The sequence below is a fragment of the Podarcis raffonei genome, chromosome 15 (assembly GCF_027172205.1).
Source record: "Podarcis raffonei isolate rPodRaf1 chromosome 15, rPodRaf1.pri, whole genome shotgun sequence".
NCBI classification, from domain to species: domain Eukaryota; kingdom Metazoa; phylum Chordata; class Lepidosauria; order Squamata; family Lacertidae; genus Podarcis; species Podarcis raffonei.
In genome coordinates, this window is record NC_070616.1 from 33,503,587 (window position 1) to 33,530,947 (window position 27,361).

A 27,361-nucleotide genomic window follows, 5' to 3' on the forward strand; every position below is an offset into this window, starting at 1 on the left:
CCAGGAAGGGCAGGGTATAAATATTATTATTATTATTATTATTATTATTATTATTATTATTATTTATCTTATACCTGAAGGTCTCAAGGTGACTTACTTAACGGACAAGTCAGTATTAACCCCACACATCAACAGTTAACTAAAAACGATCACACATTCAAACCTCAAATGTAAACCTCAAACCTCAACCTAAGCTCGCATGAAAGAAGTGATTGCTATATAAAATAGCAGACTGAACCAGCCACAACAGGAGAGAGAAAAGAAGAGGAGTAGCATTCAGATGCAGAGAAAAATCTTGGTCTGGTGTGGAAAAGACATCAGCATTGGCACCAGGCCTTTGGGAGTAGCCATGGGGAGACCTGGAGGTAGTTACTCTGTACTTGTGGGAAATTTTACCTGCTAGCCTTCTGTTTGTGTTTCTGGGTGAAACAATAAGGATGTGCTCACACTAGAACACAGTAAAGTTGCCCCCCCCCATGTGTTTCACAGCTTTTTCCTAGCTGTTTTCATAAACATGTCTTCAAGGACTGCCTCTCTCCATAGGACCCTGAGATCATCATCTTTGTGTGCCTCCTCCATAAGAGGTCCAGAGGGTGGCAACACGAGAATGGGCCTTTTCTGTGGTGGCTCCATTTGTGGGATGCTCTCCCCAGGGAGGTACACCTGGCGCCTTCATTATACACATTGAGGCTCCAGGCAAAAACGTTCCTCTTTAACCAGGCCTTTGGCTGATTGACATCCGATGCTCTCTTAAATGTGTTGTGGATGGAGAGAGGGGTTATTGGTTTGGTTTTTTGTTCATATTTTTAATTATGTAAAGAACTACGGGTATAGGGCGGTATAAAAATTTAATAAATAAATAAATAAAAATAAAATAAACATTTCAGAATCGTTTCTGTTTGTGTGCACACCAGGGGGTGCTGGCAGGCAAGGATGCTTTTAGCTTGTGCAAAGCTCTTCACCTATTGGCTAGAGATGGGTTGCCATGTGTCCTCTTTCTTGTGGGTGCGGAAAATGAGAGTCATCATAGCGAGCCATGGTTAAAAGTAAAAGTCGCAAAACAACAACAAACCTCTGGTTACGTGAAACATATTCAATAAACACACAAGAGGTAACTGGCTGTGCGTTTGAAAAAATAATATATACTATTCATTGTATTGAATTGTAGATTTCAACAGAAGTAGTTCATAAAGTTGAATGAAAAAAGTAGAAGACTCAGTGGATGAGTTCATTCTCTAATCAGTTTATGCAGAGGGTCCATATATGTGAAAGTGTCTATTCCACCTGCCTGTTCATAGAGTCCAACAATCCACACGAAAGGTTGTTGCAGTTCCACAGAATCCTTTCACAGAGTCTAAGACAAGGATTTCTGGAATATTAGCCTTGTTTCGCCGTCCTAGGCTTCATCAGTAGTACAGACTCATATATGATATCACAGGGCAGTGGATCTTATAGCATAGTAGTCTCACATAGTAGTTTCACATATATGGACCTTATGCATAAACTGATAAACTGATTCAATATAATGAATAGTATATATTATTTTTTCAAGCATACAGCCGGTTATGTCTTGTGTGTTTACTAAAAGTAAAAGTCGCAAATGTGTCCTCTTTTCTGCTCTTCAAAAATGTCAACTCTCCTATGGGTGTGGAGATGGTTTGAAAAACAATGCATCAAACAGTAGCGTTACACTGCTTGACACCTCAAATCACCCAGACCCTGTGCTTGTCACCTGAGGCTCTTCTCTAAGTCCCCATTCCTCAGAGGTTCCAAGTTTGACAACATAAGAACAGGCCTTTTCTGTGGTGGCTTCCCATCTGTGGAATGCTCTCCCCAGAGAGGCTCAGAAAGAGCCATTCCCCAGTGGAATGGGCTCCTTCGGGAAGTGGTGGGTTCTCCTTCATTGGCGGTTGGGTGGCTATCTGCAAAGGTGGATCTAGGGGAGCATAACCAATTCAGTCACCCTGGGTGAAGATCTTCTGTGGTGCTGCAGCAAGCACCGCAACTATGAAGTCCAATGGAACGTGAGAAGGAGGCAGGGACATTTGCATCGCCCAGGGCGCCACTGAAATTTGAGATGCTAAACTTTTGAATTATGGTACTGGAAGAGACTCTTGAGAGTCCCATGTGGGACTGGGATGTAAGAATCTTAAACACCAAATTTCTCTTTAGTTATATCTAGGAGTGCTCTGATATAACTAAAGAAGGCTGATCGGCGAAGAATTGATGCTTTTGAATTATGGTGCTGGAGGAGACTCTTAAGAGTCCCATGGACTGCAAGAAGATCAAACCTATCCATTCTTAAGGATATCAGCCCTGGGTGCTCACTGGAAGGACAGATTGTGAAGCTGAGGCTCCAGTACTTCGGCCACCTCATGAGAAGAGAAGACTCCCTGGAAAAGACCCTGATGTTGGGAAAGATGGAGGGCACAAGGAGAAGGGGACGACAGAGGACGAGATGGTTGGACAGTGTTCTTGAAGCTACCAGCATGAGTTTGACCAAACTGCGAGAGGCAATGGAAGACAGGAGTGCCTGGCGTGCTCTGGTCCAGGGGGTCAAGAAGAGCCGGACACGACTAAACGACGAAAAAACAACAAGGTCTGACACTACCATCTGTCAGGGCTTATTAAGCTGCGTTGCCTGCATTGAAGGGGGTTCGACTTCCTTGGGGGCCGCTTCCAACTCTACAATTCTGTGATCCTATGAACAAATTCCTAAGCAAACAAAACGAGAAAAAGCGTGTTGCGCTGCAGGCAAAATTAGATTGCTTAGCAAATGAAGCAAGAAATAAAAGTTGCCAGCGTCGATTTCTGACGCTGAGGACAACACCAAAAAAGGCTCTCGCTTTTCCGAGGCAAGGCGGCTGGTGGTGCTCAAAAGCATCCGAGCAGCGTGAAAACCTGACAGCCATTCCCGGGGGCGCAGTTGCCGCCTCCCCGCCTTGGCTCTGCGCTCGGGCGCGCAGCATGTGATTCCGGGCCGGCCGGAGCCAGGGGAGGGGCTGCCGGGGCGGCCTCTTCCTTCTCCCGCTTAGCCCTGCCCGCGCCGGGGCGGGGAGGCTGCCTGAATCACGGGCATCATGTGCCCGATGCCCGGGCTCCAGCGGGGCATTTAAATGCCAGCGGGCGCCGGGCCCGGAGCAGCGCCAGCTTCCGCCACCATCTCCGCCACCGGCCCGAAGCAGACGCCCGGCCTGATCCATCTCGCCCGGAGAGAGACGACTGCGCGCTCCTCGCCCGGGTCCTGCTTCGCCTCCGTCGCCGCGCTGTGCGCCCTCGCCGAGACCGCTCGCCATGAGAGCCATCCCCGCGCCCGGGATCCGCTTCCTGCGCTCTTTCTCCAGGGACAGCTGGTAAGAAAGGGCGATCCGGGCCTCGTCTCGCCGGGCCGGGCCGGCTACTGCCTGGGGCACCCTCGGGGCCGGCGACGCGGCGCGGCGCGCCTAGGCTGGGCTTGGAGAGGTCCCCTGTCTGCTCCGGCGAGGGCGCTTTCCCGGATCCTCTCTCGCCTCCCTCGATTGGCTCACCGACGGAGGGTGGAGAGAGAGGGGGCTTTATATTGCAGCTGGGGTGACAACCCCCCCCCCAATGGGTTTGGGGATCTGGCTTTAGGCTTGGAATCGAGCCGGCCTGGAGAGGGGGGAAGTGTATTTGCCGCATCCTCCTCCTGATTCAGGGGTTTGGTTTTTGCTTTCTTTCTTTTCTTTTTCCTTTGTGTGTGTGTGGCGGTGGTGGTAGTTTATCTCTAACTGGTGGGAAAAAGAGCACGCTGACTCAGAGAAACAAAGCCCAGCTGTGTGTAGAGAAATGCCGCAGAGAGGCTTCTGGCTGGCTGCAGCTCAGCGGCGCGCAGCACGTGCCCTGCATGCAAAAAGGCTTCAGGGTTCAGCGCCAGCATCTCCAGGTAGCGTTGGAAAGGACAGGCGGTGCAGACAATAGCGAGCGAGATGGGGCCTGGCTGGGTTCATTTGCAGACACACAAGGCCCTTTGAAGCCTCTCTTTTCCCTCAAAAGAATTCTGGGTGCTGCTGCTTACCCCTCACAGAGTGGCAGTGCACAGGCAGATGCTGGCGATATGGTTTACCTATCTATTTTTATTGTATTTTGTTCATTCCAGAATTTGAACAGCTCTGCAATAAATAAGTGTGTGTGTAGAGAGAGATAGAGAACGCAGTGTAAGAAAATAGAAGATAATGTCAAGAACATTATGTTAAGAACATGAAACTAGCAGGAATTAAAAACTGCAGGAATAAAATGGACTAATAACTTGGAGTGGCTTGAGGGGAAAGAAATGTTTTCAACCAACAGCCTAAACATAATGTTGGGGCTTGCATTCTTTCTAGAAAGAGAATTTTGGAGAACTGGTGCCACAGTGCTGAAAGCAAGATTGCAGTGCACTTGGTGGCAAATTTATTTGTTCTGTAAAGGGAGCTGCTAAAGTGGATGAGTTACAGCCACTAAGGCTCACCTGCCTCGCAAGGTTGTTGAGAGAAGGAACACCCTGTATGCTGCCTTGAGCTCCCTGGGCTATAAATATAAATGATTTGTGGAGAGATAGGAAACCTGTGGCCCCCCAGATGTTGCTGGACTATAACTCCCATCATCCCTGACCACTGGTTGTGCAGGGATGGGAGTTGTAGTCTAGCAAATCCCAGGTTCCCCAAAATGTTTGACTGGCTTTTGTAGGAAAGATCTGCTATCAAGATACTAAAATCTGGAAGACCTCTGCTTGAGGGTTTTCCATTTGCAATCCAAATGGGATTTCCATTCTTCTGCAACATTCTTCCAGATATATTTCTCCACGGGAATTTTTCTAAAGTAGATGCAAAACGTAGCAGTGGAACCAGCCCTGAGTTGTGACAGAGTTAATTTTGGAAGCATTTAGATCTACAATCCTAAATTATTCTTAAAACTGAGCCTTAAAACTGAGCAGTATGCTGCTGTTACGCCATCCATTCACACTTCAAAGTTATCATTTTGCAGATTGGTCCTTGTTGTATCAGCTTCTTGCTGGTTTCAGAAGTACTTTGTCAAAGCCTCTCATTGCTAGTTTATATAGAGTACCCAGGGCTTGCATTTTCACTTTTTCGTAATTTATTTTCCGTATTTATAGATGGCCTTTTGAGGTTCCCCCTCTCACGGTAGCTCCCAGCATGTTAAAAACAATCGAAGTAATAAAAACATAACAATAAAAAACACATCAACAAACCTCAAAGCAAATCCTCAAAGCAATATTATAAAAAACAATTATCAGTAGACTCAAATAATACAAGTGTAAAAGCAAACAGAAAAAATTGGGAACAGAAAAATACCAACATAAAAATGAATTTAAAGCAGTTTTTTTAAAAAATCCTAAGCAGGAGTTCCATGGGCATGGGGCAATCACGAAAAAGGCCCTGTCTTCTGTGGCAGCCATTATAATGCTTCTTGATGTCAAATCAACAAACAGGGCCTCAGAGGCTAAGCCTAAGACTCGGGCAGGTTTATACAAATAGTCCTTCAAGTATTTTAAGGCAGGGTTGGAGAACCTGTGGTTGTCCTGATGTTGTTGGACTACAACTCACTTTCATCACCAACCACTGGTAATGCTGACTGGGGCTAATAGAAGTTAAGAGTCCAGCCACATCTGGAGAGCCACAGGTTCTCTGTTCCTGGTTTAGAGCTTTGAACCATCACCACTTTAAGTTGGGCCCAGAACTGAAGGAGCTGATGCAAAGTAAACTTTGCCTGCTGTGCTTGAGTCAGCTACATTTTATCTCTCTCACGCAGGTGTTGAAAGGAAAATAAGTTCAGGCTGATTGCATGGGACTGGAAGAGGCTCTTGTGTTTACCTGGCTTCACTTAATCTTAAGAGGATATCACATCACCTGCAAGAGACTAAATCTCAGTTTAATTACTCCAAGCTGCAGGGGTTATACTGCCTTCCTTGGGAAGCAGTTGCAGACATTTCCTAACAGAAATTACACTTCGATCTTTTGAGGTCCAATTGCTACACCGTGTGACCCACATGATTCAGTTTTCAGTCGTGTGTTTGCAACACTGAATAGTTCCACCCCCACATGTTTCTGTATGCCATTGTTCAGTAATCAGGTCATCTCACTGCAGCACCGTTTTACAAAATGAATAGAATAAGCTTCCAATGAATATACACAAGCAGAACACTTTGGGACTAGCCAAGGCATTTTGCATCCTTTGGGGTTGTTTGTTTGTTTTATGTAAGTACGTAACTTTCTTCTAATTTCTACGTGGATATTCATTTCTTGATGCTTGCAGGGTCAAAGCAGTAACTTGCATTTGTGAACGAATCTCTGCAGGTTAAACACACCTGACTCCATCCATTCCATACCAGACACTGTTTTTCGGGGGGGGGGGGTTTGCACGCTAATCTACAAAAGAGCAAGTTGCGCTTGTGTTGCTTTCGAATGCTAGCACCCCAGTTGGGGTGGCCCTGTGCCTTACCTTACAGAGGATAGTCCTTTACCTTTATCTGAAGGGCTGTTAGAGGGAAGTCCTCTATTTGAATTTTTCATCAGGTCCTCATCTGGTTTAAAGATAACGCACCGCAAGGAGGACGGGCCCTTTAAATTGCCCATCGACAATCAGCAGCTGGACACCAGACTGAGCAGACAAATGGATCACCTAATCCCAGCCATCCCTGCTTTTCGATTCAGATTATTCCGCTCTAAATTTGCATCTAAAAGGGACGTGGGTGGCACTGTGGTCTAAACCACAGAGCATAGGGCTTGCCAATCAGAAGGTCGGTGGTTCAAATCCCTGCGAAGGGGTGAGTTCCCATTGTTCGGTCCCAGCGCCTGCCAACCTAGCAGTTTGAAAGCATACCAGTGCAAGTAGATAAATAGGAACCATTCTGGCGGGAAGGTAAACGGCGTTTCCGTGCGCTGCTCTGGTTTGCCAGAAGCGGCTTAGTCATGCTGGCCACATGACCCGGAAGCTGTACGCTGGCTCCCTCAGCCAATAAAGCGAGATGAGCGCCGCAACCCCAGAGTCGGCCACGACTAGACCTAATGGTCAGGGGTCCCTTTACCTTTAAATTTGCATCTATATGTATACATTAGCATGTGCAGATTTTATGGAAATCAGCACCCTCTTTCCCCTCTTGTTCAGCAATGTAAAAGCAGCTGCCCATGCCCTGAACTATACTTGTGGTTGATTCCAGCAGTCATCATGTTAGTTAAGAATATAAGAGCTTGTTGGGTCAGGCCAGTGACCCATCTAATCTGGCATTCTTCATCACAGTGGCCAACCAGATGTCTGCAGGATTCAAGCACAAGGGCCCTCTCCCATCTTGTGACTCCCAACAACTGGCATTCGGAAGCATTCCTGCCTCTCTCTGACTGTGGAGACAGAGCAGATTCATCCTGGCTAGTGAGGGGATGCAGGTGGCACTGTGGTCTAAACCACTGAGCCTCTTGGGCTTGTTGATCAGAAGGTCAGTGGTTCAAATCCCCCCCGATGGAATTAGCTCCGGTTGCTTTTCCCCCACCAACACTAAATGATTCTTTTTTTAAAAAGGCATTGGTACAAACAATCAAGTTAAGAGGGAGTATCAGTCAAAGACTCCCTTAAGTAAATTATTCTTTGCTGCTTTTGCAAAAGTAAAGCTATTCCAAATCTTTGGTGCTTCCCCCGCCATGGTTCTGGCAGCAGAGAAATCTTTTGCAGGGCCTCCAATGGCGAGTGAAATTGCCAATCAAGCTTATGTGAAGGAAGGCAACTCTTGAGAAGAAAAGGAAAAAAAATGCAATTCAAGCAAAAATTCTAGAGGGAAGTAAGAAAAACAAAATCCTGAAGAAGACAACTAAAACAAAACTTTATAAGCTAGGCCAAAGGCATATTCAAGTAAAAAATGTCAGAAGAGGCATCTTGCATCAGATGAAAAGCCCATTTAGCTCATGATACTGTTTTCTATAGTGGCCAACCAGACATTTATGCAAAGCCTAGGGGCAGGACATCAGAGCAATAGCTCTGCCCTGCTAGTGCTCCCCAGCAGCTGAGGGCAGTAGCCAAGAAAAGGAGTTCGGCTGGTGCAAGGACTTTTGTCTCTGCAGCAAGACTTCCCTTCCCCTTCCCCTGCACCCCTTAAATCTGTTCTGGGGTTACCCCCTACCCCTCTAGAGCAGATTTGGAGATGGTGTGCAGAGAGGAAGGATAGAGAGAGAGAGGAAGTTCCATTCTCCATCATGCCAGTGGGAATCCTTCTGCTAAGGGAAGTACTTGGAAGTATGCGGGTGGCGCTGTGGTCGAAACCTCTGAGCCTCTTGGGCTTGCCGATCGGAACATCGGCTGTTCGAATCCCCATGATAGGGCGAGCTCCCGTTGCTTTGTCCCTGCTCCTGCCAACCTAGCAGTTCGAAAGCATGCCAGTGCAAGTAGATAAATAGGTACCACTGCGGTGGGAAGGTAAATGGTGCTTCTGTGCGCTCTGGTTTCTGTCACAGTGTTCTGTTGTGCCAGAAGCAGTTTAGTCATGCTGGCCACATGACCTGGAAAGCTGTCTGTGGACAAACGCCAGCTCCCTCGGTGTGAAAGCGAGATGAGCGCCACAACCCCATAGCTTTGACTGGATCTAACCATCCAGGGGTCCTTGACCTTGACCTTTTGGGTGGATTCTACTGTGGTTATTCAGAAGCATGGTTCACCCCCCCAGTCCTGGAAAGAGCACATTGCCATCATGCCCAGTAGCCACTGTTTGCTTTATTCTGATGTCTAAAGGCAGACTGGCAGAGAACTGACAAACACAGAATTCCACAAAGTCCAAATGCATTATTAACACATGCACACAAACGCACACATTCCTCCCCTCAGGTAATGGAGATCATCTTGCAGATGTTTTCTGCCATGACCTCTTCCTTGCCAAGCAGTGCTTTCCAAGACTTTATTTCCTTCCAGCATTCTTTGCCTGTACACATGGCGGCCGGCCACTCTCCTCCTTGTCTGCCGCTCCTTCATTTCAGAATCCTTTAAAGTGATTTGTTAGGACATCCTCCGGATGACCAGTTGGTTCATTTTAAAGCGGTGGTGATGGGATTCAGATCCAGGGACCGAGCAGAGCCTTCAGGCCAAAGCCTTCATTGCATCCCCAATGCGTTGGCCTGGCTGGAATGTCTCCTTAACCTCCCATATTGCCTCTTGCTCTGGACGGAGAACAGGGAGAGGTAGGTGTGTGTGTGTAAACTACACTACTGCACAAAGGTAAAAAATACATGCATTGGTCTGCCAATATTTGCCTCCAGCTCCTCCTGACATTGGCATGTAGCCTTTGGACTGAAATAAGGTTTCCCATCTCTGTTTTGAAGTAGCTGGACAAAGGCTTGCATAGGCAATGGTTGCTCAGAGTTGGGTTCACCACCAGAGGATTTCTCCAATTGTACATGAGAAATAAAGAACTTTAATGTGGAGGAATGAAATGGACCAGTAGCTTTGGTGAGCAACTAAAGGTAAAGGGACCCCTGACCATTAGGTCCAGTCGTGACCGACTCTGGGGTTGCGGCGCTCATCTCGCTTTATTGGCCGAGGGAGCCGGCGTACAGCTTCCAGGTCATGTGGCCAGCATGACTAAGCTGCTTCTGGAGAACCAGAAACTCTGTTTACCTTCCCGCCAGAGTAGTACCTATTTATCTACTTGCACTTTGATATGCTTTCGAACTGCTAGGTTGGCAGGAGCAGGGACCAAGCAATGAGAGCTCACGCCGTCGCGGGGATTTGAACCACCAACCTTCTGATCGGCAAGCCCTAGGCTCTGTGGTTTAACTCACAGCGCCACCCGCGTCCCTTGGTGACCGACTAGCCTGGCTCTATTTCTCTTCTGTTTATCATGTATGGCCACCTTTGCTTTCCCCAGTCCAGATCGTCTCAATTATCCTGGGCTTTGGCTCCTTGGAGACCTGACCTGCTTTGCATCTTCCCATTAACCTACTGCCCTAATTAGAGGGAGGGAAGCCTTGAGTGTGACGCAGTTAGCTTGGTTGCTTAAGGGCCCACTCATCTGCCTAATTATGAGTCTAATTATGCCACTACCTATAAGGAAGCAGGCACAATAGAGGACAGGCCTCCTTCCTTTTAGCAGCTGGGTACACAAGAGGTTTCGTTTTGTACAGGAGAGGGTTTGTGGCTTGGTAGGTGCAACCTGTCATCCGGGGATGACTTTAAAAGGCACCTGCTGATAACAGACCTCTTCACTCAAGGTCCTAAGAACATTGTGCCTAAACTAGACGTGATGTTGGGGTCGGTCCATCATTAGATCTGGAGTGGCTTCTCTTTTCTTTAAAAGCAACCTCCAGGACTTTGAAGAGGGGGCATTGGATATAGGGATTTGCTGCTAGGGGAGTGGAGATTAACTCTCTCCGTGATAGTCCTCACTTTGATTTCCTCCTCCTCTGAAGCTCATATTAGCTGTGAAGGACAAAAAGGCAGCTATCCAGAATGTACCTAGGTTCTTGTTTTACAAACCAACCAACCCCATACTGTGGCTCACAGGAGCTTGGGGAAAGTGTTTCTGTTAGGAAAACTTGTTTATTTTGTTTGTTTAAACCAGGGGTGGTGTAGTGGTTAAGAATGGTAGTCTTGTAATCTGGTGAACTCGGTTCGATTCCCTGCTCCTCCACATGCAGCTGCTGGGTGACCTTGGGCTAGTCACACTTTTCTGAAGTCTCCCAGCCTCACTCACCTCACAATTGTGGGGGAGGAAGGGAAAGGAGAATGTTAGCCGCTTTGAGACTAGTTAAAGGTAAAGGGTAAAGGGACCCCTGACTGTTAGGTCCAGTCACGGACGACTCTCGGTTTGCGGCGCTCATCTTGCTTTACTGGCCGAGGGAGCCGGCGTACAGCTTCCAGGTCGTGTGGCCAGCATGACTAAGCCACTTCTGGCGAACCAGAGTAGCACACAGAAACATTGCTTATCTTCCCGCCGGAGCGGTACCTATTTATCTACTTGCACTTTGATGAGCTTTCGAACTGCTAGGTTGGCAGGAGCAGGGACCGAGCAACGGGAGCTCACCCTATCGCGGGGATTTGAACCGCCGACCTTCTGATTGGCAAGCCCTAGGCTCTGTGTTTTAACCCACAGCGCCACCCATGTCCCTTTTTTGAGACTCCTCAGGGTAGTGATAAAGCGGGATATCAAATCCAAATTCCTCCTCCTCCTCCTCCTCCTCCTCCTCCTCCTCCTCCTCCTCCTCCTCTTCTTCTTCTTCTTCTTCTTCTTCTTCTTCTTCTTCTTCTTCTTCTGCCCTCCAGGCTGCAGCTCCCATCATCCCTGACTACTGACCACCTTGTTGGCTGGGGCTGATGCAAGTTCCCTGACATCTGGAGGTCCGCGGGCCATTTAGATAGGTTACCATTAAAATGTGAACTAAATCAGATTTCCCCCCCACCCCTGCCTGTAACTCAGTGTCTGACGAAGCCGTTTCCATAGATGGCGCCTCACTGAATCACAGGCTTCCAAAGAAATAATCATAGCTGGATAAGTTCCCATGTTCTTACTGAAGCTGGGCTCTTGATGAGTCACAATCAAGAAGCATTTGGGGGGGGTGGAATTATGTTATGCATCATGATTTTTGCAAATGATGCTGGAGGAGAAGAGGAATATTTTGTGAGTGCAGAAGTGAGCTGAGGGCAGGGTGGATAAAAATCAAGGATTTTTTTAAAAAATAAAAAATCATATTTTTTATTTAAATCAGATTTTTTTATTTAAATCAGATTTTTTTATTTAAATTGATTTTTTAAAATTTAAATCAATTTTTTAAATTTAAATCACTTTTTTAATTTAAATTGAATTTTTAAAATAAAATGCTTTTGGAGGAAAATATATTTCTAAAGATAGTTTTCTATTTAAGTTACATTATACTCCAAAGGCCATCAGGAAATAAGGATTTGTTTTAAGTTTTACTTGTGTGCTGAAAATCAGTCTAAGGTTTTTTTTGTTTTTGTTTTTTTAAAAAAATGTTTAACCGCATCAGTTAACAAACATGGATACATATGCTATAATGTTATTGTTTTAGTTAAATAAATTGTTAAAATTGTTATTAAGGAAATGATTATTTTTCTCCTTCCAATAAAGTACAGCAGAAAAGTTATCCAAATATAAACAGTTAACTTATTAAACCTCACACCAATTTCATAATTATCTGTCTATGTATTTCTAATAATATAACCAAATCAGTAATTTTTGTTATAACTGTAAAAACTACTCTGAAAATTTATTATTTCAAAAATGAAACCTTTATCTGGTCGTAAATATTAAGATTATACCAGTAGGAATGCCTTTCTGTAAAAAAAAAGAGCTTTCCCCACGTCACTCCCCTTTGACTATCAGCATCTGTGACGCTTCTTGGTTAAACATCCACAGACTTATTGCTCTGCCTTAATCCCCAGAGATTTGTTGGCCGCTGAATGTGCGGGGAGTCCCTTTCCAAGGAAGGCTCTGACACAGGAACAAGGAACCTGTGTTTCTCCAGATGTTGTGCATCTCCCACTCCCATCAGTCCCAGCCATCATTGGCCAAGGAACTGGAGCCCAGCAACATCTGGAGGACCACAAGTTCTCCATCACTGCTCCAAACTCTGTGTGTGTCTGTCTCCTCCTACTTATTGCTCACATCTGGTTCCCTGTAAGGTCAGCAGTCCAACATGCAGTTGGAGAAAAACAAATACGATGGTTAAGTCTTTATAGTTGGGTGGTGATGGGGGAAAGCAGGTAGGGTGACTGACAAGGATGTGCAGGAATGTTCCTTAGAGCGGATCACACTGTACCTTTTTTCTCCCACGCTTTCAACCATTGGATTAAGCATGCTTTCTTCTGCTTATCTTGCTTGTTCTGGTGCTCCCTGTCTATCTCTATGTAGATGCTTGATAAGCACAGGGAAATGTCAAGTCCTGGTCAGCCTCTAGCATGGAAGGAAGGAAGGAAGGAAGGAAGGAGCACATTGCTCAGTGGCAGAGGGCATGGTTTGCAATGTCCAGGGTCCTTTGTTTAGCCATCGCATCTCCAAGGAGGGAAGAGGAAGACCTAAACACCACGAGAACCGCTGCTGGGCAGGGTAATGTGCTGAGCTACACGAACCAGTGGGCAGAAGCATCTTCCTAGGAAAGCAAGGGGTGTGTAAAGCCACAGTGATCCATGCGACGGTCATCTCCAGGCTAGACTACTGTAATTCGCTCTACACGGGGCTGCCCTTGAAGCTGTCCCAGAAACTCCAGCGGGTGCAGAATGCTGCAGCGAGGCTCCTCACGGGGTCTCTGCCACGGGAGCATATTCACCCAGTGCTTTTCCAGCTGCAGGGGCTCCCGGTGAAGTACAGGGTCAGATTTAAGGTGCTGCTTTTGACCTTTAAAGCCCTTCACAGCCTAGGACCCTCGTACCTACGGGACTGCCTCTCCCGGTATGCCCCACGGAGAGCCTCAAGGCCCATAAATAGCAACACCCTAGTGGTACCGGGCCCTATGGAAGTTAGATTAGCTTCAACCAGAGCCAGGGCCTTTTCAACTCTGGCTCCGGCCTGGTGGAACACTCTGCCTCATGAGACCAGGGCCCTGCAGGATCTGATTTCTTTCCACGGGGCCTGTAAGACAGAGTTGTTCCACCTGGCCTTTGGCTTGGAGCCAATTTGATTCCCCCCCCCTCCCTCCCTCCCTCTCTCCCTCTCTTTTTTCTTTTCCTTCTCCTCCTGCGATGAGGCTACATTTTAATATTTTAATGTTTCATTATTTTAATGTTGTATTTTAATTTTGTTTTTAAGTTGTAATCATTCAACTTGTTTTTATTATTGCTTGTAAGCCGCCCTGAGCCCGGCCTTGGCTGGGGAGGGCGGGGTATTAATAATAATAATAATAATAATAATAATAATAATAATAATAAATTCTAAGTAGACCAATCCAGTGCAGCCCTGCATGGGCTGTTTCAATGCTGAGTTATCATTGGGGATTGGGGGTGTGTGTGCTGCTGAGTCCCAGCTGTATTTCCTGTCCAGCTGTCACTGTAACAGCTTAGAAGAGTGCTGTGAACCTAACTGTAGCTGAGCATGATGCTGTAGCATCATATTGATCGTGAAACATCCCTCCTCACCTTGCCAATGTGCAGTCCTGTTGGGGGTGATGCCAAACAGAGGAGGTTGCTCCCTTTCGGTTTATACTTGCTTAGTTATTTTGCATATTTCCTTCTTTTAAAAAAAATAATCTGTATTGGTTTTTCAGTTACATACTCCACACACACATATTGTATTACATTTTACATTTCTACTTGCTCTTGAGAGCTGACTTCCCTCCTTCCTTCTTCTGGCTTTTTTGTATCGCATCGGACATTTTCACATTGTTTTTATCCATTTTGAATATTATTGTTCTTCTTCCATATTTGTCCATAGAGTATTTGTATACAAATAAATCCTTGTATTTACACAATTCTTGTTGTCTATCTATATTCATTTGCAACTACTATTAGTTACATTAGTTATGTTATACATTTTACTTCTTATTATTTTTATTATCTGGTAAATTTCTTTGTATTTCACATTATGAGGCTTATTTCAGTTCTACTGGTTTCATTATTTCACCTTATCTTTCCTATATACAACATAAATTTTTCCCATTCTTTTTGAAATGTTTCATCGCCCTGTTGTCTAATTTTCACTGTTAATTTAGCTAATTAGAAGAAGCAGTATTTTGCATGTTTCTTGTATGATTGCTGTCCAGAAGAGTTGGATTTTGGGACATTGCCACCACATGTGGAGGTATGTGTCTGTGGAGGTGCATCCTCTCCAACATTTTGGTGAGGTTCTTGGGCATATTAGCGCTGGTGATACCCAGATGCTTTGGCTAACTCACCACCAACTACATGCCCTCCGTTGGGGTTTATGAGGGCAGTTAGCTTTGGATGGGCTAGCAGGCTCCTAGGTGAGAGATTGGGGGTGGGGGGGTACTGATGTGAGTAAATGCGGCTTCCCAACAGGAGACTGAATGCTACAAAGCAGTCTCTGTGTTGTGAGAGCAAGAATGTCATTGTGGGTGTTTGCTGTTTGCGCTGCTTTATGTAATTTTGGCTGGTCATGTTTATTGTACAGTACTTTTTTACTACCCTTTGGTGGTGGGGAGGAGGTGCTTACCTGGGCTCCTGGCAGGTCAGTTGCAGCTGCTTACTGGGAGCAGTGCAAATGCACTAGCAGGAAGCCCAGATGGGCTCCTCTAATGTTTCTAGAGACCAGGCAGGTCTCACGGCCAAATCACCTATCCCTCTCCTGGTTAGCAGCCAGGAGGTCAGGTAAGCAGCTCCAACCCCACCCTGACACCTGCTGCTGCTGCATAGTCTAATGGGGGGGGGGGCTTTATATAAACAAACCACATTATAATTTTTTTAAATTTAATTAATTTAATTTAATTAATTTAATTAATTTAATTTAATTTAATTTAATTTAATTTAATTTAATTTAATTCATATACCGCCCTATACCCGTAGGTTTCATGAAAGTTAACAGGATAAAATCAGAAGATAAAAGCAGAGCATAACAATATTCTCCTGCTCTTCGTTGCTTTGCTTTTTCTGTCTCTTTCAGCTCCTTTCTGCCCGTTTGGCTAATTTTAAAGCAGAAGTGAAACTGGCCGTGAAAAGAAAGGAGGAAAAAAAAGAAGTAGTTTCATTACTTCCTGAGGAGGATGAAATAGCAGCATGCAGGGAGTCTAGCTTTGTCAACAATTGCCACACAGTCTATTGTGTCTAGGATAGACAGGACAGGAACAAGGATACAGTAACAGATCCTCCCGCCTCAGCAGTGACTAAATGGATGTACAGTCATACCTCGGGTTACAGCCGCTTCAGGTTGCGGGTTTTTTTGGGTTACGGACCACCGAAACCCGTAAGTACCAGAACAGGTTTCAGCGGTTGCGCATGCGCAGAAGCACTAAATCACGCTTTGTCCATGTGCAGAAGCGGTGAATCGCAACCCGCGTGTGAACAGACGCAGGTTGCAAACGCTGCGGGTTGCGAATGTTCCTCCCGCACGGATCACATTCACAACCTGAGCATCCACTGTAGTTGACACGTGATCTCTGTGATCCACTGATTCAAAAAAACAAAACATATAGATGGGGAAAGAAAAGAAAAATCATTGGAGGGGGCTTGAGATGTCTATTTGCCTATTACTAAGTGAAAATGCTGAGTAGTGGATGGAAACCACCAAATATGTTTCTTCAAACTCCTTTGGCAACGTGCTGTTACCCCAGAGGTGGGGAAGCTGTAGCCCTTCTGAGATAGACTCCAATTCCCATCAGTCCCAGCTAGCATGGACAGTGGTTAGGGATGAGGGGAGTTGGAGTCCAACAAGGTCTAGAGGGCCTCAGGGTCCCCATCCCTGTGCTATTTATTTATTCATTTATTACTTTTATATACGACCTTTATCTTCCAAGGATCTCAAGGTGGTGTGCCTTGGTTCCCCTCCAGGGCCATCTTACCCATAGGTGTGAGGGGTGCAGGGCACCTGGGTGCCAGGCTCTCAGGGATGCCAGGCCGAGAGTCCAGGGCCTGAGAGTTAAGTCTGGCAGGCTCTTCTGCTGCAGGCAGCTCTGCGCCGCGAGTTCAGGGGTGACCGAGCCAGCGGGCGCCCTCCTGCACGCCTGGGACTGGGCAACCGGGGGAGGGGGGGGAGGCGCTGGGCGGATCTTTGCACCTCAGCGCCACATATGCTTAGGACAGCCCTGTTCTCCTCCTCCCCATTTCATCCCCACAAACAACCCTGTGAGGTAGGTTAGGCTAAGCGAAGGCGACTGACTCCAAATGAGCTTCATAGCTGAGTGGGGATTCGAACCTTGCTCTCCCAGGCCCTAGTCCAGGCTTCCTCAAACTCGGCCCTCCAGATGTTTTTGGCCTACAGCTCCCATGATCCCTAGCTAGCAAGTCCAGTGGTCAGGGATGATGGGAATTGTAGTCTCAAAACATCTGGAGGGCCAAGTCTGAGGAAGCCTGCCCTAGTCCAACACCGTAACCACTTACGCCACACTGGCTCCTAGAATGTTTCTGAGCACAATTCAAAGTTGGTGCTGACCTTTAAAGCCCTAAACGGCCTCGGTCCTGTATACCTGAAGGAGCGTCTCCATCCCCATCATCCAGCCCAGACACTGAGGTCCAGCACCGAGGGCCTTCTGGCGGTTCCATCACTGTGAGAAGCCAAGTTACAGGGAACCAGGCAGAGGGCCTTCTCGGTAGTGGCACCTGCCCTGTGGAACACCCTCCCACCAGATGTCAAGGCCATAAACAACTATTTTACTTTTAAAAGACAACTGAAGGCAGCCCTGTTTTGGGAAGTTTTTAATGTCTGATGCTGTATTGTTTTTAATATTCAGTTGGAAGCCACCCAGAGTGGCTGGGGAAACCCAGCCAGATGGGTGGGGTATAAATAATAAATTATTATTATTATTATTAAGCAGATTATGAAGGTACTGCCTTATTTTGACTTCATGAGAACCTAAGAAGACTCCCACTGGATCATAGCAAGGACCTGTCTGGTCTGGCCTTCTGTTCTCACAATGGCTGGCCAGATATCTATTGGAAGGAAGACCACAAGAAAGACTGGTATTCAGAGTCACACCGCTTTTGATGCCGGAGCTATTATATAGACCTGGAGGTGTTGGAAACCTTGCAGTCCATGAATGTAGCCAACCCACTGCCCAAGTTAGTAGTCATCACTATGTGAAGAAGCCCTTCCTTCTGTCTGATCTGGATCTCCAAACATTCAGCTTCAGTGAATGAATGAAAGCTCCTGTCCTTCTTTCCACTTTGAAGGCATTTGTTACAGAATCTGGCGAAGGACATACCACCTTTGTGCTAACCATTCTCAATCCTGTGTAGTTCTTTGCCTAGCTTCCCTGATCAGGCTGCCTCTCTTGAGCTGAGTTGCTGAGATCCCTCTTTCCTTGAAAGGCAAAATGAGTGAGTCTGTGGCTTCTGCTCCTCACCGCAGGCTGAGTAGAGCTGTCCTCACATGGTTGAGTTTCCACCGCTGATCCCATGTGATTATGAAAACATGCTTTTCCCCATCGCTACTCACTTACTTTGGAGAATGGAAATATGCCGATGTTATTTCCATTAACAAAAAAGGAACCAGCAGTAAGCAGCAGGCTGGCTGACTATGTCTAATATTTTCTTACACCTGAGGCTCAAATTCTTCACTTCCCACCGCATTCCTTTAGCAGCATAACTAGGAACAAATCCAATTGAACTCGGCTACATAGGGAGCTGCCATACGGAGTCAGACCATGAGCCCATCAGTATTGCCTACACGGACTGGCAGCAGCTCTCCAGGATTCCAGGCAGCGGCCTCTCCCATTCCTACTTGGAAATGCTGGGAATTAAAAAACCGGACTTTTTGCATGCACAGCGTATACTTTATCACTGAGCTTTGATTCCTTTCCCGAAAGGAAGATTGTAGTCCTCAAGGTTCTATATAATGATCTGTTTAAATGGGAACATAGGGAGCTTCCTGATACTGATTTGGATCATTGGTCCATCTAGGTCAGTATTTTCTACACTGATTGGCAGCTGGTCTCCAGAGTTTTAGGCAGCTAAATCAAAATTTACTTACATATATATATATATATATATATATATATATATATATATATAGTATATATAGTTTGGGGGGCATGACCTGCCACACTCCTTTGCCATGCAAATATAGGTGATGTGTTGCCATGGGAACTAAATAGTGAGGTCTTTGCTTCTCCATGTAGCACCATTTGGGGGAATATTCTGTACAGTGGTACCTCGGGTTACAGATGCTTCAGGTTACAGACGCATCAGGTTACAGACTCTGCTAACCCAGAAATAGTACCTCGGGTTAAGAACTTTGCTTCAGGATGAGAACAGAAATCGTGCTCCGGTGGCGCAGCGGCAGCAGGAGGCCCCATTGGCTAAAGTGGTGCTTCAGGTTAAGAACAGTTTCAGGTTAAGAACAGACCTCCAGAACAAATTAAGTACGTAACCAGAGGTACCACTGTATAGCAAGAGCCATCAGCAAAGGAGGCAAACACTTTGACTAAGGAAGATATAATCCAAAGAGAGAAAAGGCAGAGAGAGCCAAGGTTTTGGATTTATAGCATATTGGGGCCTCTTTCTAGAGATCTGCTTTGAAAACAGTGGCTTTTGGTTGTTCTTGGGAGTGTCTCAGTTGTGCCTCCACCTACATTTGGCCAATATTCTGTAGGCAACGATTACAGAACACCAGTAAGCCTCTGCTTCCCTTGGTATTTTCCATCCTCAGGGGTGACCTCAATTACTGGGACAGTTCCTGAGCAGTTTTCTTAAGTGCTGCATAAAATGCTTGGAAGCAGCAGTCAAGGAAGTGTTTTGATGCAAAACATTGTCCTGCCCTCTCTCAGGAAACCACAAGACAAAGCAGGGAGGTTCTGCTGGCATGGCTGATACTGGACAGCCCCCGATTCCTACATCCTAAAAGCAGAGGAGAATTTCCCCATGCAGGCGGGGTCCCCAAAGGAAAACACATTTGACCCTTGCAGAACGATGTTAGCAAATCTGCAATGGAACTTCCTGGATCTCAGAAGTCTACCTGTAAGGATGACGTGTCTTGATCACTGAAAAAAAAGGCTGCAGATAAGAGGGGAACACCAAGGAAGATGGAGCAAGCTGTTGTCTAAAAAAATGAACAAGACCTTTGGAATATTTGCTGGGGTTGTTTTCAAGCAGGAATGTTTTGAGTGAAAGTATTTTTTTATTTTTATTTTTGTAAAAGGCTGGAATAGGTTCTTACGTGTCCAGGTGTGGTGGCTAATTCACTGGGGTGATGGCCAGAACCAATCACATGGAATAATAATAATAATAATAATAATAATAATAATAATAATAATAATAATTTATTACTTATACCCCGCCCATCTGGCTGGGTTTCCCCAGCCACCCTGGGCCGCTTCCAGCAAAGTATTAAAATACAGTGGTCTGTTAAACATTAAAAGCTTCCCTAAACAGGGCTGCCTTCAGATGTCTTCTAAAACTCTGGTAGTTGTTCTTCTCTTTGACATCTGGTGGGAGGGTGTTCCACAGGGAGGGCGCCACTACCAAAAAGGCCCTCTGCTTGGTTCCCTGTAACTTGGCTTCTCTCAGTGAGGGAACCGCCAGAAGGCCCTCGGCGCTGGACCTCAGTGTTCGGGCAGAATGATGGGGGTGGAGACGCTCCTTCAGGTATACTGGGCCGAGGCCGTTTAGGGCTTTAAAGGTCAACATCAACACTTTGAATTGTGCTCGGAAACGTACTGGGAGCCAATGTAGATCTTTCAAAACCAGTGTTATGTAGTCTCAGCGGCTGCTCCCAGTCACCAGTCTAGCTGCCACATTCTGAATTAGTTGTAGTTTCTGGGTCACCTTCAAAGGTAGCCCCACGTAGAGTGCATTGCAGTAATCCAAGCGAGAGATAACTAGAGCATGCACCACTCTGGCAAGACAGTCTGTGGGCAGGTAGGGTCTCAGCCTGCGTGCCAGATGGAGCTGGTAAACAGCTGCCCTGGACACAGAATTGACCTGTGCCTCCATGGACAGCTGTGAGTCCAGAATGACTCCCAGGCTGTGCTCCTAGTCCTTCAGGGGCACAGTTACCCCAGGGACCAGGAAGTCCTCCACACCCGCCTGCCCCCTGTCGCCCAAGAACAGTACTTCTGTCTTGTCAGGATTCAACCACAATCTGTTAGCCGCCATCTATCCTCCAACCGCCTCCAGACTCTCACACAGGACCTTCACCACCTTCACTGGTTCTGATTTGAAAGAGAGGTAGAGCTGGGTATCATTCACATATTGCGGATTCAATACAGTTTACTTGGAAATGTCTTAGGAAACTGCTTTGTCCCAGGCCAGCCTCTTTATCCATTTAGCCCTAGTGCTAGGATAGAATCACAGAATTGTAGAGTTGGAAGGAACCCCAAGGGCCATCTAGTCTAACCCCCTGCAATCCAGGAAACTTTTGCCCAGTGCAGAGCTCGAACCTACGACCCTGAAATTAAGAGTCTCATGTTCTACTGACTGAGCCGCTCTAAACATATCTAATACAGGGCTGGTACTGAGCTACAGTGCCATCCCTTAAACCAGGGGTCAGCAAACTTTTTCAGCAGGGGGCCAGTCCACTGTCTCTCAGACTTTGTGGGGGGCCAGACTATATGAACAAATTCCTATGCCCCACAAATAACCCAGAGATGCATTTTGACATTCTACTCATGTAAAAATGCGCAGATTCCCGGGCCGTCTACGGGCCGGATTTAGAAGGCAATTGGGCTGGATCCGGCCCCCAGGCCTTCATTTGCCTATCCATGCCTTACCAGTGGTGTTCAAACTTTTTTCAAAGAGGGCCAGATTTGATGAAGTGAAGGGCTATGAGGCCAACCAAAGTTGTTGACCTTTTTTTTTAGGATTGAAGTTTTTGAGCTTTTTATGATTTATGATTTTACTCCAAAGTTGTTGAGTTTTTTTTAGGATTGATGTTGTTGAGGTATTTTTTGGATTTTACCCCCTGGAAATAAACTACCACAGGGGCTAGATTAAACCAACCAGCGGGCCTGGTTAGGCCCCCAAAATGGATTTTGGACATGTCTTCCTTATACTGAATAGGAACCATTGGTTTACCAGCTCCAGCATTGTCTCTTCTGGGGATGGGGAAGAAACTCCTGTCCTGATGTCAGCCAGAGGTGAAGGTACGGGTACGAACTGGCCTTGGCTTTACACAACAGAAGAGTGAACTGCAACCTGCAATGATAAAAAGGATGCAATGATTTATGCCGCCAGCTCTTCGAGGATGACATAAAAAGGATGAGTCAGGTGACCTTTCTGGCTCTTGCTCAATTTATTCCAGCCTCTGTTTCACCTCTTGAAGGTGAAGAAGATCAGAGGCTGGAGGGACTTTGTGGCATGCAAAGAGCCAGTGTGGTGTAGTGGTTAAGAGCGGTAGACTTGTAATCTGGGGAACCGGGTTCGCGTCTCCGCTCCTCCACATGCAGCTGCTGGGTGACCTTGGGCCAGTCACACTTCTCTGAAGTCTCTCAGCCCCACTCACTTCACAGAGTGTTTGTTGTGGGGGAGGAAGGGAAAGGAGAATGTTAGCCACTTTGAGACTCCTTCAGGTAGTGATAAAGCGGGATATCAAATCCAAACTCCTCCTCCTCCTCCTCCTCCTCCTCTTCTTCTTCTTCTTCTTCTTCTTCTTCTTCTTCTTCTTCTTCTTCTTCTTCCATGGTAACAGATGATGTAAATTCTCTGCACACTTTCTGGCTGGCTTTCACAAACTATGCCTTCCTCGGCATTTACTCAGAAGTAAATTTTGCTGAGTTCGACAGGGCCTATTCCTATGCAAGTGTGTAGGGTTGCAACCCAAGTGGATGATAAACATGCATATAGTCTATATATCAAAAGGAAAAAAAACAATCCCCTGGTTTTTATAAAATGCATTTAGTACTGCTGGTTTAATTGTAAAGGATTAATACTAGTTGCCTGTTTTTGGAAATCTGATTGAACTGCTTGGGAAGAAGGAAACTTACATTTTAACGGAAACCCTTCATATTTTAAAGTTGTCTTCTGGGTAGAAATTGAGCTGTTTCCCCCCTCTGTAGTGCTGGAATTCTGTTACTAATGATATAATAAAATTGTAAGGATGTTGTCACGCTGCAGTTTGGTAAGTTGTAAAGGGGTGAGGAAGGGGATTTGCTAAGGTGTAAAGGGAAGGTGGTAGCTGGGGTTGGCGAGCAAACCAAGCAGAAAAGGTGGCCCTTATTTTTGCAGTAGTAGTAGATCATGTGATCTTTTCCATGTGGTCATGTGATCTTTTTCACGTAGCCTTTGGCTTATATGCCATTAAGCTCTTTGAGTCAAGAGCCTGCCCTATCATACTTAGTAGTGCACCATTCAGTGATGGTTGTAACAACAAAACAACAGGCTTTTTAGGCTTGTAGCATCTGTCCTTTCGAATGCCTTCCCCAGAGTTAGGCACCAGACTTTTCAGTACCTGCTTGAATAACTTTTTCACACAGCCTTTCATTAAGTTGAAATTGTTCTCAGTCTGCATCTGCACTGGAATTGTTTTAAATATGTTTGTATTATTAAAGGTAAAGGGACCCCTGACTATTAGGTCTAGTCATGGCCGACTCTGGGGTTGCTGCGTTCATCTCGCTTTATTGGCTGAGGAAGCCGGCGTACAGCTTCTGGGTCATGTGGCCAGCATGACTAAGCCACTTCTGGCGAACCAGAGCAGCGCACGGAAATGCCGTTTACCTTCCTGCCGGAGCGGTACCTATTTATCTATTGCACTTTGACATGCTTTTGAACTGCTAGGTTGGCAGGAGCAGGGACCAAGCAACAGGAGCTCACCCCGTCGTGGGGATTCGAACTGCCGACCTTCTGATCGGCAAGTCCTAGGCTCTGTGGTTTAACCCACAGCGCCACCCGCGTCCCTGTTTGTATTATCACCACATGCCATTTGCTGCCCTGGGCTCTTTTGGGAAGAAAGGCAGAATATAAATTTAATAATAATGAAATAAGCGGTAGGGTTTTCTTTTGATACATGGTGCCCTTGAATGTAGAGTTAAAGCATACCAGTTTCTGTAGCTTAAACGGGGAGTAAAATGACCTCCCAGCTTTGGTTCTCTTCCACCCAGAGGATGTGGTTGACATTTATTTTTCTGCAGACTGCTCAAGCAAGCTGGTGAGACTTCAGCCGTCAGCCTTCAGAGATAACAGTTAAAGCTTATCACTGTTTTCAATCTTTCTCGCTGTTTGCTCTATCTTTCATGTGCGTCTTCTTTTCTAGGTACCGGGGATTAATTCTTGTGTTGACGTTCCTGTGTTATACCACTTTCCATCTCTCACGGAAGCCCATCAGTATAGTAAAGGTACGTAGCATCGGTCCCCAGGGGTGAGGGGCTATCTTTGGGCACAAGGGGGGGGGCATGCAATCCTATACATGTGTCTGTGGGAAGAAGCCCCATTGAATTTTAGTGAGATCCGCTTCCAAATAAACATTAACTGGCTTCAGCTGTAAGAAGGCATATTTGAACTCTTCCCCTTCCTCCACTTCTCTCCTGTTCCTCTGGTGTATCCCTGTAATGTTTTCTAGATTGTAAGCCCCTCGGGGCAGGGACCTGTTGTCTTGTGCCCTTTAAAATTGCATCCATGCTGATGGTGCTATATGAAACCAGCATGCCTGAGAACCTGGTGTATGGCCTGTCCCTTTTTATATACTTGTTTTTATTAGTTTTCCAAATTTTAACAAGTCAATCCAAACTATTTAAATGTAATACAATTTTTTTAAAAAATAATAATTTGGTTTCCCGCTCCTGTTACAAGCATATGTCCATTGCTTCCTGATGTTGCCACTTCATTCTTCTTCTTCAATTGCCTTCTCATCCTTCTATTAATTTTAATCCGTTTTCATAGCTGGCCTTTCTTGTTTCCTTGCAATCAGCACCTTTGTTGTTTGCCAGGTGTATAAAAATACATTTTCACATGTGTATCCCTTCCGGCACTCTGTGTGTAAAGATAATTTATTGGGTGTGTGACCTGTCCCAAGGGTGCCAAGTTGAATAAAATATTGAGGGGAGGGGAAGCTAAGCCCACCCCACATAATCACAAGATGCGCACATGCTGTTTGAATGGCAATGCCCCCTCAAATATTTTATTGGGGGTCCAAAGGGACCACAGCCCCTAGGAGTTGACTCCCATCTCCTGTCATGAGAGGGGTTTCATTCCCTTTGAAGGAACAGGTTGAGAGTACATTTCCGAGCACAATTCAAAGCATTGGTGCTGACCTTTAAAGCCCCAAATGGTCTCGGCCCTGTATACCTGAAGGAGCGTCTTCACCCCAATCATCCAGCCCAGACACTGAGGTCCAGCACCGAGGGCCTTCTGGCGGTTCCATCACTGCGAGAAGCCAAGTTACAGGGAACCAGGCAGAGGGCCTTCTCGGTAGTGGCACCTGCCCTGTGGAACACCCTCCCACCAGATGTCAAGGCAATAAACAACTGCAAGAAGTGAGGTTACAGGGAACCTTCTTGGTAGTGGCACCCGCCCTGTGGAACGCCCTTCCTTCACATGTGAAGGAAATAAGCAGCTATCCTATCTTTAAAAGACATCTGAAGGCAGCCCTGTTTAGGGAAGTTTTTAATATTTAATGCTGTATTGTTTTTAATACTCGATTGGGAGCTGCCCAGAGTGGCTGGGGAAATTCAGCCAGATGGGTGGGGTATAAATAATAAATAAATTTAAAAGAGAGTCTCTGTGACCTCCTGGATTCCAACTTGCCACTAGAATCTCGAGTAGGTAGGCTTTTGTAGGTAGGAGTACTTAAGCCCAGTTTAGGCTGCTTAGCTAGGGCCATTCCTGGCCTCAATTGTCCGGTGACCTCCCATCTGACTACTGCAATGGGCAGGGCTGCCCTTGAAGACATTCTGGAGGCTACAGCTAGTGCAGCATGGCTTTATGGTGATTTTCAATTGTTCCATTTCCTGCCGATTGTTTCTATGTACGCCTCTTAGAAATGTGAATCGTTAGGCGGTATAGAAATGTCTTAAGTAGGTATGTGACTGCTGGGCTGGTTAGCGGGGCAGCCTGATGGGACCATGTGTCGCTGATCCCAAAACCTCTGCCCTGGCTGTCAGTGAGCTACCAGACCAAATTCAAGGCATTGGTGCTAATCTTTAAAGCCCTTAATGGCCTGGGACCAAGGACCTAAAAGTGTGCCATCCCCACTATTCGCAACCCCTATGTTTGCAAGTGAAACCTTGTTGGCAGTGCCACCACCGGAGGCTGCCCAGTTGGCATTGACCCACGACAGGGCCTTTTCAGTGGTGGCTCCCCATTTCTGGAATGTTCCCCTCGGTGAGGTGCATCTGTCTCCCTCATTATTGACTTCCAGGAGATATTTTAAAACATCCCTATATACCCAGGCATTTGGTGGCTGAAGCATGCCGCTCCTGGCAGCCCCAAAATCACCCGTGGAGAAAATGCTTTGAAACTGTGTTTGTGGTTGTTTAAAATTCATAGAATTGTAGAGTTGGAAGGGACCACAAGTATTGTCAGGTCCAACCCCCCTGCAATGCAGAAATATTTTGCCCAATGTTTTTCTCACCCTGGGCTCTTTGGGGAGGATGTAAATTTAATGAATGAATAAAGAATCTCTGACTCATGCGCCTGTTCTCTGTGTGTGTTTCCCCCCCCAGAGTGAACTGCACTATAACTGTTCTTCACGGGGACCCAATCCGCACAATGAATCAAACAGCACTACGTGGTGTGACTGGAAGCCTTTTGGTAAGGCTGCATTGGTTTTCTGCTGTATCTTTCCCCAGAAGAGCAAACATACACCCTCTCTTGGCCTTCATAAAGTGATGGAGGACAGGGCAAAATTGTGTAGCGCTGTAAGGTAGGGAAGGACCATAGGTCCATGGCAGAGCAATTGCTTTGCAGGTAAAGGGTTGCGGGGTCAGTTTCTGACACCTCCAGGTAGGACTGGCAAAGCTTCGAGAGTCAGTGTAGTACAGACAGTATTCAGCTCAATGGACCAATGGTCTGAGCTTGGTAGAAAACAACTTTCTGTGTTGGTGGATATGGAAAAGCTATTTGTGACTTCCGCAACTTGGACATGTGGCTTTCAGAATTGTCGTCTGGAAAACAGCAGGAGTGTTGTTCCTTCTTTGGCCCTCCTGCTTTCCACAGACGCTTGAGTTGTGGGCTGTATCCAGAGTCCTTTTCCTGGAAACCTCAGGTGACAAGGCAGCCTTTATGGCCAACTTAGGCTCTCTGATCCCAACTGATTCATATGCAATAACCGGAACGGGATGCCTCGAGGGCCAACAGTTTATTCTGATGTGATTAGCAACCTTGGCGTATCTTATCTGCGTTTGTTTGCAATGTCGTTGTGGAGCCTCATTAGCAGATTGGTTGCAGGTTGGTTCCCACTGTGCAGTTAGGCTTTACACAGATATATTTCTACAGTGCAATTTCAGGGTAAACTGTACTTTTACAGAGCTGCTTAGGCAAAAAGACACAGGTCCCCGTCTGCAAGGAGCTTACAGCTTGGAATAGGCAATAGGTGAAACAGCAGTGGGAGGGAGGGAGGGTTGGGAAACTGCCTTAAGCTGTCTTTCACCCTGTGCCCATTTGACCCAGTTCTGTCCATTATTATTATTTCTTAAATTTATATACTGCCCGGCTGACAGTGGGTCTCAGGCCAAGGTCTTTCGCAGCACCGGGAGATTTTCTGGATGCAAAGCATGCGCTCGTAAGTGCAGGCAAATGCAGTCAAGCATGTGTCCAGGTTATACTGAGAATGGGGAATTAAAAAGGCAAACAAACAGCCACATGGACAAGGTGCATTTTG

At 46.2% G+C, this 27,361-nt stretch overlaps 1 protein-coding gene across 4 annotated transcripts in view; it reads left to right on the forward strand.

Moving 5' to 3' along the window:
* Positions 1-2,942: 2,942 nt before the first annotated feature.
* Positions 2,943-27,361, forward strand: part of SLC37A2 (solute carrier family 37 member 2) — a 59,851-nt gene continuing 35,432 nt past the window's right edge. For 2 of the 4 annotated variants that reach the window (XR_008327720.1, XM_053366657.1), the window contains exons 1-3: positions 2,945-3,353; positions 23,798-23,879; positions 26,205-26,292. Coding sequence is in view for 3 of the 4 variants with exons in the window: in XM_053366657.1 (XP_053222632.1) it covers positions 3,295-3,353; positions 23,798-23,879; positions 26,205-26,292 (229 nt within the window). In the remaining variant the exon portion in view is untranslated. Of the gene's footprint in view, positions 3,354-23,797; positions 23,880-26,204; positions 26,293-27,361 lie in introns of all 4 variants that reach the window. The other 2 variants (XM_053366656.1, XM_053366655.1) reach the window with 2 other exon arrangements.